We start from the raw sequence: 14,578 nt of genomic DNA, 5'->3' as shown, positions 1-14,578 counted from the left end.
ATATTTTTTATTTCAGTCCTTCCTGATCTGTTCCTGAAGGTGAAGGCTGAACCTCACGTAGAAGCCGCACCAGAAAATCAGACGGATGCTCTGCCTTCACCATGTGAGTATTACTAATACTATTACTACCAGACCCCATTATTGCTCGTCACTTTTCAGAAAAGTTTAAAGATCTGATTTTTTTTTTCCGTTCTCACAGGTCCTTCAGCTTCTTCATTAAATGTGATAGAAGTGGACGCTACACTAGGACAGACGCTCATTAGTAAGTGTCCGGACCACCGGAATGCGTCCTGACCTCAAGAACGGGGCCACAAGGCAACATCTGGTTTTGTGTTGCGAAGTACAACACTCTTTATATATGGAAATTCTGTAACTATCTACTTTACATTTGGGAGGGAGATTCGTCCAGACTGGCGTTTTGCTGTATTCTTCTTATTATATTTGGTCCATCTTTTGGCCGCCCATGTGCCAGAGAAAGAAAAGGTAGCTCAATTGTGCACTGACGTACGTCTCCGCTGCAAATTCTCCACCTTTACGGCGGACATTATAGTGAATCTGCCAACTTGTACTAGGCCACCTTCAGCTGAGCTGGCAGGAAAAGCACCAAGAGTCGCAGGATTTTTGTACAGTTATGTGCCGAGTTTGGGGTATATACGACATTTTGATCACTCTTTATTGCATTTTTTGGAGGTTTGTTGTGGAGACTGAAAAATTGCAGTTCTGCCTTTTTTTTCTCTTTTTTTTTTTTTTTACTGTACAGGTTATATTAATCTCTATATATAAAAATGAATGTGTGTGTGTATCACCAACCAATCACGAAGCATCTTTCATTTCACCAGAGCTGTTCAAAAGAAGCTGAGCTGTGATTGGTTGCTATGACCAACAGTTTTCCCACTCGACAACACCTCAGCAGACACTGACATGGTGGGAGAAATATAGCATCCCTAGGAACATAAGCTCCCAGACATTGTCTGCCCCACTGAAAGGAGCAGACAGCACATGACAGAAATGCATCCCCCCTCCTGTGCCCATATACCCATCACACATCCTCCATCCTGTAGGCACATCTTCCCTCTTAAAGGGATCCCTGGTATGGAAGTCAGAGCAAATCCATCCAGCGCTTTGGTTTTGACCCCAGGCCTCTCTTAAAGGGATCCCTGGTATGGAAGTTAGGACAGTTCCACTCAGCTCTGTGGTTCTGACCCCCAGGTCTCTTAAAGGGATCATTGGTATGGAATTTAGGGAAAATCCACTCTGCGCTTTGGTACTTACCCCAGGCCCTTCTTAAAGTGATCTCCGGTATGGAAGTCAAGGCAAATCCATCCAGCGCTTTAATTCTGACCCCAGGCCTCTCTTAAAGAGATCCCCGGTATGGAAGTCAGTGCAATTGCCTTCAAATGCTCTGTTACTGACCCCAGGCTCTCTTAAAGGGATCTCCTGTAAGGAAGTTAGGGCAAATCCCTCAGCGCTCTGATTCTGACCCCAGGGTTCTATTAAAGGGATCATTGGTATGCAAGTCAGGGCACATCCACTCAGCGCTCTGGTTCTGACCCAAGTCCCCTCTTAAAGGGATCCTTGATATGGAAGTGAGGGAAAATCCACTCTGCGCTTTGGTACTGACCCCAGGCCTCTCTTAAAGGGATCTCCGGTATGGAAGTTAGGGTAAATCCCTCGGCGCTCTGATTCTCACCCCAGGCTTCTATTAAAGGGATCCCCGGTATGGAAGTCAGGGCAAATCCACTCAGCGCTCTGGTTCTGATGCCAGGCCTCTCTTAAAGAGATCCCCAGTATGGAAGTTAGGACCGTTCCACTCAGCGCTCTGGTTCTGACTCCAGGCTAAGGGAATGATGTGGGATATTATGGGTAGTTGTCCGGTGGCTTTGGCTGACGGGATGATGTGGGATATTAGTAGTAGTCCAGTGGCTCTGGCTGACGGGATGATGTGGGATATTAGGGGTAGTAGTCCGGTAGCTCTGGCTGATGAGATGATGTGGGATATTATGGGTAGTTGTCCGATGGCTCTGGCTGACGATGATGTGGGATATTAGGGGTAGTAGTCCAGTGGCTCTGGCTGACGGGACGATGTGGGATATTACGGGTAGTTGTCCAGTGGCTCTGGCTGACGGGACGATGTGGGATATTACGAGTAGTAGTCCGGTAGCTCTGGCTGACGGGATGATGTGTGATATTAGGGGTTGTAGTCCGGTAGCTCTGGCTGACGGGATGATGTGGGATATTATAGTGAATGTGGCTATGCGGAGTGGGCGGGGCTCTACACTCAGCTTTATATATATAGATATAATCATAATTTGTTATAATTAACCGTAGTTAGTTACTATGCCTGGGCAGCGCCGGGCTCTTCAGCTAGTTTTATATATTGATCAGATTTTTACATTTCTGATCACTGGGTGCTAGTAGGTGCAATCACGGGGGGCTGTTGCTAGTAGAAAAACCCTTTTGAGCTTTTTTTCACATAAAAATTGCTTGTCCGATTCACTATTATCTTTGCGCCTTTTTGTTGTTATTTTTTTGTCTATTTTTTCTTATTTTTTTTAAGACTTGTCTTTTCATTTGTGCCTGTTAAAGGGTATGTGCACACGCTGCGGATTCTGCTGTGGATCTGCAGCGGATTTGGCCTTGCGGATCCACAGCAGTTCTGCAGACCGTGTACAGTACTATGTAAGTCTATGGGATTTACAATCCGCAGTGCACATGCTGCGGTTTTTTCACTGCGGAAAAGCTGCGGTTTTAAATCCGCAGAAAGAATTGACTTGTCAATTCTTTCTGCGGATTCCGCTGCGGTTTGACACCTATTCTATTGTCCAGGTGTCAAACCGCAGGGGAAAACCGCTGGCCAATCAGCAGGAAAACCGCAGATCACTTTACCTGCGGATCTGCACGGAAAAAAACGCTGGTGTATCCGCAGCGTGTGCACATCTGTTTCACGTGTTCACCTTTTTTTTTTTTCCTCTTCTCCATTGTGGACAGGGTTTGGGGGTTTCTACATGTTTTCGAGCTGATTCATCAATTCCGACATATTAGAAAGTCACATTTTTGCACAAATGTGTTCCAGTCTACTCCTCGAGGGATTTTTATGTACGACTAAAATGTTTGCAGGAATTGGTCGAAATTTTAGAGAATTGTGCAACTTTTGGAGCTTTAAAAAAGTCGCCAGAGAATGTTAAAAGAGAAAAATAAAGGGTGTTTTTGTTGACTTTGTGAAAAATTCATGAATGGTTTTCGCCATTTAGAACAGGATGCCATAAGAGAAAAGAAAACTGACTTCCAAAACCAAAATCCCGCAAATCGTGAATCGGTCCCATGTTGTTTTATTTAGGGAACCCATTTTCTGCTGCAAAGAGAGTCAATCGCTTTGGAGAAGCGGACACAACTCTTCCGGGGCTGTAACGGTCTACTAATTCCGATGGGTGCGGTGTATTGTCTCATTTCCCATGTGGTGGAGCAGTAGGGGATTTAAGCACATCCTGCGATGTTTCCCCCTCCCATACTTACTTTGTATTGCATTGCGCTCAGCATTGAGAACCCAAGTTTTCGGGTTCATTTACAGCAGGATACCATTATACGCTCATTATAATGTCACGTACTTATGTTTTATAGGTTCCCCACCAAAAAGGTCCAATGCCTTTCCTATAAAAGCGGAGGAAGAAGGGTATGCAATAGATGAATATAATATTGGAGGAGGCAAGAAGCAGCCACGTCATTCTCACGGTAAGAGGGTTATTTCTGCCTTGGTCATTCAGTCTTCAGCGGATACCTGGATCAGAAAGGAATCATGTCTCTGGGGCCAGGAAGAGGAAAGGGAGAGTTCAGCTCCTGACTGTTACATAAGATAATGCTGCATAAAAACCTTCCCTGCGCAGCAGTTTAGAGCTATAATATGATGTCCGTAAAGTGAGCGGATCCCTACTTTACGTCTATGTGACATACATTTGCTTAATATGAAAGAACATCACCATAGTTCAGGGTACAACGGCACCATACAGCATCTTCTGATATGGCGTACCTGCCTCTCCATAAGGACTAACAAACAGGCAACTGCCTGCATGTGTTGTGGCTGTTGAACAGCCGTGAGACATGCAGCCACAGGAACTCGAACATATTTTTCGAGCACGTCAAAGTCACTCGGGTAGCTCCCGAGCTGCTCAGATAACACCTTATCTGACCATGTTTGCTCATCACTATTTTAAATACTTTATTTCCCTTGAGACCCCCCACCCCCACCCCCACCCCATGAATCCTACTAAATGGGTGATAAACACACACTAGGCAGGACAAAAATCTTACAAGTTTTTGTTTGTCCCATAAAGCTATTGTCATTTTTCCACCATTATTAGGAAATCCTTGTTCAGTCTTCTGTGCTTTCTCATAACTCCGTGGAATGAGGGTTTAAAGGAAAAACATTGGGCCTGATAAATATTTGCATCTGCACCTTTTTTTTGTTTAATTTTTGGTGGTTTTCACCTGTTTTTCATTTGCACTTTTATTATTCTTTTAAGTTGTGCCTTTAAAAAAAAAAAAAAAAAAATCTGTTTCATATGTGTTTGTTTGTTGTTGTGATTTTTGGTATGTCCTGAAATTTTTTTGTGTGCAAATTTTGTGACACTCTGAGTAAAACGTGTAACTTTCTGCACTTAAAAAGATGTTGAAATGGTTGAAAACAAAATTAAAGGTCCATTTCTTTATCGCTTCATTGGGGGACACAGGTAGCCATGGGTGTATGCTGCTGTCACTAGGAGGCTGGCACTAGACAAAAAAAAAATGAAAATAACTCCTCAGCAGCAGTATACACCCACTGACAGGCACCAATTACCTCGGTTTAAACCGTGTCTGTAGGAGTTGAGCCTGGACCTGATCCCAGATCCGCAGTGTCCTTTTTCCAGTATCTTGTTATGTTTTTTATTAATCTTTTTCCTTTTGTTTTTCAGGTTCTTCATCTTCAGGGTAACAGGGTGTAATTTCTTATCCTGCTTTCCCGTACGTATGCGACCAAGAGAGCAGTGTGATGTCACCCACATCGCCCACTCTCAGACCCACAGGCAGGACTTTATTCCCTGTCACCCTTACGGGTGTTTCAGGGTGATTCCCGGTGGCCGGTCCTTTGCCTTTTCCCCACCCCACCCCTCTCCTCGGAGGGAGTTGGGAGGAAGACGGTCCTCATCAGCGGTGGCCTCCCCTCTTCTCGTAAGGGGTTGATGCCATCTTCTGCACCATCTGGTGACGGTGCAGGAGGGAGGATCCCTGTTTCCAGCGACCCTCCTCCACCCAAGGGCTCCTGATGTGATCCTCATCGGTGAAGAGGAACTGTGGACCCACCTTGCAGGTATGTATGTTTCCTCCCCCGCAGCGGCGCATGGCAGGGCTCGTCAGCATTTCTGTCCCTTAACGGGACAGGGCGGCTTTAGTGCATTATTCCTTGCACAGCTGCTGCCATTTTTCCTTCTTTCTTCCTGGCCGCGCCTCCCCTCCGGATTCCCCGGCCACTCACCACCTCGTGTTTGAATTTCACCCTTTTTTTGGTCCAATAGGAGGTCTCGTCGGGTCAGAGAGTCTTCTGCTTTGACCTGGCGATGCCCCCCGGGTTCGCGCTCATCTTCTCGGTGTCTTTTTTTCTCTCCTATCGTGGAGCTCCCTCTCCCTGCGTTTCACCAATCGGAGGGGCACCTTCTTTTCTTGCTGGCCCGCTTATCTTCCTGACTGGACACGCCCCCAGGTGTGTCAGACAATCAGATTCGTACTTTCTTATTCACCAGCTGGCATTCTTAGTCACGCCCATTTGCTCTGCATCGTGCTAGCTGTACTCTCTCCTTCTCCTCTGTCTCTATTACGTATATATCCCATTCTCAACAGTATTACCAAGGCACGACTTATGCCCAACCCTGTAGAGGCTTTTCGTTGCCCCTCTTATCCTACTGTGGTTCATTACGCCTGTGCCCTTTGTAAAAGAAAGTGTTCAAGTCAGCCTTCCCCCTTCTGTCCATCCTGCAGCCCTTCCAGCATGTCTGCCCTACAGGAGCCCCCCAATGCCCGGGATGAGAGTACACACCTTCCTCCGGAGTGGGCTGTTGCCATGTCAAAGTCGGTCTGAGACCTGACTAAAGTATCACAGTCCCTTGTCCAGGCCCTGGAGTGTCTTCCACATTTGTCTGCCGCCGCCAGTGCTCCAAACGCCTCTCGCGATGATTCACGCACACCTGACCACGTCCTTTGCAGGGACAGATCGGGTACAAAGCAAAGGAAGAGGGCTCTAACTTTTTGACAGGGTGATGAATGACTGGAACAGGCTGCCACAAGAGGTGGTGAATTCTCCTTTCATGGAAGTCTTCAAACAGAGGCTGGACAGACATCTGTCTGGGATGGTTTAACAAATCCTGCTTTGAGCATTCTCAGCAGTATTACCAAGGCACAACTTATGCCCAACCCTGTAGAGGCTTTTCGTTGCCCCTCTTATCCTACTGTGGTTCATTACGCCTGTGCCCTTTGTAAAAGAAAGTGTTCCTCAAGTCATCCTTCCCCCTTCTGTCCATCCTGCAGCCCTTCCAGCATGTCTGCCCTACTGGAGCCCCCTAACGCCCGGGATGAGAGCAAACCTGTGCCCCCCCGGAGTGGGCTGTTGCCATGTCACAGTCGGTCTCTGACCTGTCTTAAGTATCACAGTCCCTGGTCCAGGTCCTGGAGCATCTTCCACATTTGTCTGCCACCACCAGTGCTCTGAACGCTTCTCACGGTGATTTGCACGCACCTGACCATGAGGGTCGCAGGGACAGATCGGGTACAAAGCAAAGGAAGATAGGTCTTTCCAGTTCCTCATCCAGTTCCCCGGGTCCCTCTTCAACATCTAGGATGCTCTCCTCTCCCCATGCCCCCTCCTCGGAGGCTGTTTTTGGGTTGGATGCAGATTCCCAGTCTGAGTCTGATACAGACGAGGTCTCAAAAATACAGGATATGGTCAATAGCCTTATCTCAGCAATTACCCAAACTCTTAACCTACAGGAGGACAAGGCTCCTGCTCAGGAGGACAAGGCTCCTGCTCAGGAGCACTCCTTTAAATGGGTAAAACGTCCTTCATGAACCTTCCCCAATCACAGGGAATTTGAAGCAATTATGGCTAAACACTGGGAACATCCTGAAAAGTGCTTCCTGGGAAGGAAGCAGCTAGACATTCTTAATCCCTTCAGCCCAGACCTTGTTGGTAAATGGGCAGATTCTCCTAATGTGGATCTGCCGGTCTCTCACCTGTCTTCCAAGACAGTCTTGTCTGCTGGACGGTGTGTCTCTTAAAGACGCTACGGATAGGCAGATTGAGTCCTTAGCCAAGTCAGCCTTTGAAGCAGCTGGCGCTTCTCTCTGTCCCATTTTTGCCTCCACCTGGACGGCTAAGTCCATGTCTGCCTGGACAAAAATGCTTCGCCAGGGTATTATAGCAGCAGCTCTTCCAGATGAGATGGCAGATTTGGCAGACCAGATTGCCCATGCTGGCAAATATCTTCTGACCGCCTCCTTAGATGTGACTGGTTGTTCTGCCAGGGAAAACGTCAACATTATTAAAATACGCCGCATCCTTTGGTTAAAAGCGTGGAATGCTGATCCACCCTAAAAAAGGTCTCTCACTAACCTTGCGTTTTAAGACTAGACTTTTCGGGTCCAAATTGGATCAGGTAATTTTGGATGCTACCGGTGGGAAAAGCATTTCTCTTCCCCAGTCCAGGCCTAAGTGTCCTTTCAATAGGAAGAGGTTGTTTCATTTTCGTTCCTTTCAGCCCTTCTCTTCATCAGGGACTTCCTCCCAGCAGAGCCGGTCTTCCACCAAGGGGAAAGGAAGAAGTCCTTCTTGACCCCAACTCAACGCCTGGTGTTTCTGGGGATGAGGATTGACACGGCCCAAGCCTATGTCTTCCTTCCAAAGGAAAAGTTTCTTTCTCTCTACCAGGGAATCCGCCTTCTAAAGCGACCAATTCCTCTTCCCTTGTGGTCCTGCATGAAAGTCCTGGGGAAGATGATTGCTGCCATGGAAGCACTGGCCTTTTCCCAGTTCCATACTCGTCCTCTTCAGCTGGCCCTATTGTCTACCTGGGACAAGAGGACCGTCTCCCTGGACCAGCCCATTCTGCTGCCTCTCAAGGTGAGGCAGTCCCTGACCTGGTGGATGCTATCCGCCTCAGTCCTGCGCGGGAAGTCCTTCCTCCCTCTTCGGTGGCAGGTCATCACCACTGATGCCAGTCTCCTCAGTTGGGGAGCGGTGTTCCTTCATCACACAGCACAGGGTCGCTGGAACGTCCAAGAAGCCGCTCTTCCATCAATCTTCTGGAAATCAGGTCAATTTTTCTTACCCTTCGCCGCTGGCAGTCCCTCCTAGCAGGCCTCCTGGTCTGAATTCAATCGGACAACGCCACCGCGGTGGCTTACATAAACCACCATAGAAGGACTCGCAGCAAACAGGTGAAGGCAGAGGTAGCGAGGTATTCTGAGATGGACAGAGTGTCACGTTCCTGCTATATCAGCCGTACACATTCCGGGGGTGGAAAATTGTGCAGCCGATTTTCTGAGTCGTCAGGGTCTCGCATCGGGTGAGTGGTCTCTCAACTCTAACGTTTTCAACCAAATATGCCAGAGATGGGCCACTCTGGACGTAGACCTGATGGCATCTCGAATGAACCACAAGGTTCCTCAGTTTGTAGCCAGGTCCCGGGATCCGATGGCCATTGGTTGCAATACCCTAGTGATCCCGTGTTCCCAATTCCAACTGCCTTATCTTTTTTTTCTGCTCTCCCCTTGATCCTGAGAGTCGTAAAAAGGATAAAGGTGCAGAGAATCCCCCTAATCCTGGTAGCTCCAGACTGGCCAAGCAGGGTCGGAGCTAGTGAACATGCTCTTATACGCTTCCTGGAGAATTCGAGACTGTCCAGATCTTCTTTCACAAGGCCCCCTCTTCCATCAGAGTTCACAGTCTCTGAGTTTAACGGCATGGCTGTTGAGGCAGCAGTCCTGAGCGAGGCCGATTTTTCTCATCAGGTCATTCAGACCATGATAAGGGCGAGAAAATAAGCATCCTTGTGCATTTACCAAAGATGCTGGAAAGCCTTCTTTCGGTGGTGTGAGGACTACAATTTGGTCGCTATGTCTTTTTCTCTTCCTTCCATCCTGGGGTTCCTACAAGCGGGTCTTGATTCTGGTCTATCTCTTAGTACTCTAAAGGGGCAAGTTTCCGCACTGTCAATTCTTTTCCAGCAAGAGCTGGCTTTTTGTTCCCAGGACTCATGGAGTCCGCCCACTTATCTCCGCCTTATCACCCTGCGATAGATCCATGGGATCTAAACCTTGTCCTTGGCGCACTTCAGCTCACTCCTGTTGAGCCTATTCAAGACATTCCGGCTTCTCTCCTGTCATGGAAAGTGGCCTTTTTGGTTGCCATTATGTCCATCAGGAGAGTTTCTGAGTTAGCAGCACTGTCCTGCCATTCTCTCTTTCCAATTCCTCTTTAGGACAAGGTAGTTCTCAGGTCCGTTCCTTTCTTCATACCAAATGTGGTTTCTTCTTTTCGCATTAAGGAAAAAATTGTCCTTCTCTCTCTATGTCCCTCTCCGGTTTATCCCCTAGAGAAGTTCCTCCACAAGTTGAATCTGGTCAGAGCTATCTAAGTCTACCTTTCAAAGACTGCTTCCTTTTGCCGTTCTGATGCCCTATTTGTTATCTCTGAAGGTCGTCGTAAGGGGCTCCCAGCTTCCAAGTCCACTATTACCCCTTGGATTTGTTCGGCACTTTTGAAGGCATACCTCATTCATGACAAACGGCCCCCTCCGTAAGTAAAGGCTCACTCCACCCGGGCAGTGGGAGCTTCCTGGGCAGTTCGTCACCAGTCTTCGGCTTTACAGATTTGTAAAGCTGTGACCTGGTCATCATTACACACTTTCGAGAGGATTTACAGGGTTAACACCCATACCTCGTCTGATGCAGGCCTGGGAAGGAAGGTGCTGCAGGCGGCTGTTACGCATCGGATGACCTAAGACTGTGTTTTCTTTGCGTTCCTTCTGTTTCCCACCCTAGGGACTGCTTTGGGATGTCCTAATGTTAACTGTGTCCCCCAGTGAAGCAGTAAAGAAAGAGGGATTATTGGTACTCACTGTAAAATCTCTTTCTTGGAGCCATCATTAGGGGACACAGCACCCTCCCTAACTGGTTGCACCTCTTTTGGGCCTATGGCCTTTTGTTGTTGGGTTGGTACATATGTTTTACCTGTGTCCCCCAATGAAGGCTCCAAGAAAGAGATTTTACGGTGAGTACCAAAAATCCCTCTTTTTTGATTTTGCGCGAAATTCATGAACCTTGTGGTCCTTTTTGAAGAATCTGCCTCAAAAAATGTGAATGAATACCACTAGGAAAAAAAATAAAAATGACTTGATTAAAGAAAAAAACCCAGAAATGATTAATCGGACTCATTGTGTCCAGTCAAGGTTAATTGTATGTATAGAACTTAAAATACAAACAAACCCTGTTTTTATTCAATGCTTCTTTGTGTATTACATAGAGTATAGCCTTGTTAAGAATGAATCTGAGGAGGAAACGGACACTGAAGAGGATTTTCAAGGTACATGTAAGAAAGAATTTAAAAAATGAGGAATTTTAGTATCTTATATATAACAGTGGATTGACATCCACCATTTGGCAGCTAGTAATATAGCCCCAAATCACTTGAGCATGAAACCACAAATAATGATAAAAATTGCATTTTATTTATTCACAAATATAAAATATTGAACAATAAGTACAAAATACAAAAAAAGGTGACAAGAACAAGAAAAAAGTGACGTATGACTACTCCAAAAATGTAAAAATGTTGCTGCATGGTAAATAACATTGCTCCATCAGGACTAATTAAAGCCATAAATGTGATCTGCTGAACCGCTAAACAATTCTGATGCCCATAGTGCTTTGTAAATGCAATAGCTCCAAAATTTTTTTTAAGAATAAGGTATCCGTTTCAGAATACATGTGCATTCACCCCTGTCTGCCAATCTCTGAATGCATACCAAAAAAACCTCAACAATGAGATACCAAGTGTTGGCTGCAAATACGAACAGGGGAATAGCACCAGAGCCGCAGTCCTACATGAACTCGTGACATGAAATTAAATCCATATAAGTAGCCATAAAGACTTTACCTGGATCCTAGCAGCATATGAAAAAGATGAAATGGGAGTCCCATCACTCGGCCATGCCAGGTGACTGTGAACACTGTCCAACTGACTGGACCTCTGGACTTGGGTATTTTGGTTACTCTGATAAGGGCCACACTTTCATATGTGCTAGACCCTGGGAATGGCATGAAGGTAAGTTTTCTCCATGGAGATGCCAAAAACTCTCCAATGGCTCAGGTTGATGTATACACAGACTATGGTTCCATTTCCCACCAATAATCGTTTTGTGAAATTGGCCAGGCATGAGCCTCCCTCTCTGGTCAATTTAAAGCCATGTAGGCACTGTATGTTGGCATATGGTGCCCACCCCTTGGCTTTGGGCAGAGGAGGGTGTTAGGTAGCAAAGCCAGGTCAGACTGGCTTATATCCTAGCACTGCAGGTCTTAATTAGTTGAACGTAGCTAGCTTTGACTACAATCCAGCAAATAGGTTCACCCTGTGACAGTGTGCTGGGGGATTGAGCGGAGTGGAATGTGTGAAAGCTGGTGAGTGACCAGCCAAAATATGAGCTGTAGCTGGGAGAGATACAAGCCAAAGTCTCTATCTGAATGGAGACTGCACAGGTCAGCTAGGAAAGCTGAGCAGTCTGTGTGTTTGAGCTGCAGAGTAATTTGAAGACGCTGCTGGCTGTTCAGTGTGAACTGCATGGAGATGAACACTTCTGTTTGGTGCTCGAGCTCAGGCTGAAGGTGATTCAGAGAATGGTAGGACCGTACCTCTTCTTTGTGCAATGTTTGACTGTATAAATCACATTATTGTATCTGGGAGGAAGAAAAGACCTCTGGTGTTTGCAGTTTCAGCCAGAAGCTGTGAGGGAGAGGGCTGTAATTTGTTCAGGTGTGCCCACGCTGGCATAGGCTACTTTCACATTTCCGGCTTTGGAATCCGGCGGCCTGCGGTGAAAAGCCGCAATACCGGATCTGGCATAAAACGCTGACACCGGATCCTTCTTTTGGCCGTATACGGTGGAGTAGAAATTTAAAGGAACAGATGACCCTGATCCCTCCGTTCTGGCCATGTGAAGGGGTTGCTGGATTAACATTCTCGCTCGTGGAAATATGCCGGGCATGCGCATTGGAAAAAAGCGGTCCGGCAGAGGAAAAAAACGTTGCATGCAACGTTTTTTCACAACGCCGCATCGTCACTTTTCGCCGGATCCGGGAAAACCTGGACACGTCGCGTGTTAATGCTGCGTAATCCAGCACCAATGTATCCCAATGGGGAAAAAGCCGGATCTGGCAGCACATATCGCCGGATCCGGTTTGGGAAATTTTCGCCGCAGGGTGCTGGATTCTAAAAGCCGGAAATGTGAAAGTAGCCATATATGTGCCTGCTAGATTAACTGTTTCATTTTCTGTTATAACTTTGTGCCCAGAAGAGGTTTTGTTTTTGAATCCCTTGGAGTTTTATGAAAGCAATAAAACTGCAAATGTTTTGACCAAACCGCATTATCTGTGTGACCACTTCCTAATGCCTCAGAGCTTGAATTCCTATAGCTTGTTCAAGGGATTCTCAGAGAAGGTGATAAAATTGGCCATAATCACATATTTCAATCCGCAACATGTCTTAATCGTGACAGTATGGGTTGCTGCCTGATGAAACAGGTTGAAACGTGTCTCAACAGTCAAAGGAGGAGCATCATGGGCAAACATATCTGATTTGCTCAGTCAGCTGCTGAGCAGGCTGACTGAGCATAATGTTTATTTTTTTTCTCCAGCTTCAGCTCTGCTCTTTGATCAGTCATTATTTGTATCCAGCTGTAAAGCCCCTCGTCACACACAGCGAGATCACTAGCGAGATCGCTGCTGAGTCACAAGTTTTGTGACGCAACAGCGATCTCACCAGCGATATCGCTGTGTGTGACATGTATCAGTGACTGCCCCCCCACCGCCGGGTATCGCTGATCGCGCTCAAATGCCATGGACCTTTTTTTGATTGTTGGTCTCCCGCTGGCCAGCACGCATTGCTGCCAGCCTCTCATTGCTGCCTCTCCCGCACCAGAGGAGGCGGGGAGTGCAGTGGATCCCTCATAAAGAGGGTTGACCACAGAAGACGCACTCATGCCCAAAGCTTCACCATGGAAGTGGGGCAGCAAGAGCCATTACAGCTGGAGCTCTCACCAGTTGCCTTGCCGAGCCACCAGCATACCAGGAGGAGTAGCCGCTCGAGTGATAGGAGCAACAGTCGTCCTGACCGGCAAGATCCTTTGACGTCAAGAAGTGACGTACGCGCATCTGATCAGCCTCCGAAAACGGTACCCTTGACTGACAGTGGTGGTGAGTGATCTACATGAATGTCACCCTTATGGTAACGTGGTCCATATTTCTGCTTGATCACTAGGGGTCGAGAAAGTCTAGTGGCAAAACAAAGAACAGAGAATGTACCCTATGCAAAAACCCGCTGGCAGTTGAGTGGCAGGAAAATCTCTGTGCTGACTGTATCAATAAGACCATACGGGATGAGACCCCTGACTTCGTCATTAGCCTTAGGGCTATAATACAGGAGGAAGTAAAAGGCAGCCCTTTAGAAAGCGGGAAAATGAAGCCGCAAAGTGAATACTGATTCAGAGGCCTCTCTAGGGCAGGAAGGTCGGGACAGATCCCTGTCCCCCTCTGCCTCCTCCTCCTCTCCGCAATCCTCGGAATCCTCCTCGGACAGTGATATAGGGGGCCGACCATGTTTTCCCACTGAGGATGTAGAAAGACTGGTCAAAGCAGTCAGGTCTACAATGGGCCTTAAGAAGGAAAAAACACCTATGTCATTAGAGGATGTTATGTTCGGAGGGTTGGAAGAAAAAAGGAACGCACTTTCCCTGTCAATGACAATATAAAGGCATTAATTGATAAGGAATGGAAAAAGCCAGAGAGGTCGGGTACTTTACCTTCTGCATCAAAGAAGAGGTACCCATTTGAGTAGAAAGACTCTGAAACTTGGTAAAAAAAATCCCTAAAATCGATGGTGCCGTGGCTAGGTCTTCAAAAAAATTATCCCTACCATTAGAGGACTTGGGCGTGCTGAAGGACCTGCTTGATAAAAAGGCAGATGGCTTCTTAAGACACATCTGGGAAGCGTCGGCAGGGGGATCAAAACCGGCGATAGCTGGGACATGTATGGCCCGTGCCCTCATGGTCTGGCTACAGCAGATAGAAGATCAGCTAAGGGATAACGTTCCAAGAGACGATATCCTAGCAAATATGGCATTGGTGCATGGGGCCATAGCTTTCTTAGCAGATGCCTTGGCAGACTCTGCAAGACTAACAGCCAGAGCGGCGAGCTTGTCCAATGCGGCAAGACGAGCCCTGTGGCCTAAAGGGTGTTCAGGAGATTTACCGTCCAAACATAGACTGTGTTCCATCCCATGTGATG

The 14,578-nt window shown here is 47.1% G+C and overlaps 1 protein-coding gene across 2 annotated transcripts in view; it reads left to right on the top strand.

The window, feature by feature from the left end:
- The window catches only part of LOC141097958 (uncharacterized), a 38,820-nt gene that overhangs the window by 14,148 nt on the left and 10,094 nt on the right, over positions 1 to 14,578 (top strand). For both annotated transcript variants that reach the window (XM_073585507.1, XM_073585508.1), the window contains 4 exons: positions 17 to 103; positions 200 to 262; positions 3,619 to 3,729; positions 10,544 to 10,603. In XM_073585507.1, coding sequence (XP_073441608.1) covers positions 17 to 103; positions 200 to 262; positions 3,619 to 3,729; positions 10,544 to 10,603 — 321 coding nt within the window. The remainder of the gene's footprint in view (positions 1 to 16; positions 104 to 199; positions 263 to 3,618; positions 3,730 to 10,543; positions 10,604 to 14,578) is intronic.

Source organism: Dendrobates tinctorius, unplaced genomic scaffold (genome assembly GCF_039654945.1).
Source record: "Dendrobates tinctorius isolate UK_male_01 unplaced genomic scaffold, ASM3965494v1 ptg000086l, whole genome shotgun sequence".
NCBI classification, from domain to species: domain Eukaryota; kingdom Metazoa; phylum Chordata; class Amphibia; order Anura; family Dendrobatidae; genus Dendrobates; species Dendrobates tinctorius.
The sequence above is the reverse complement of the archived record's forward strand: the minus strand, read 5'-3'. Positions and strand labels throughout refer to the sequence as shown.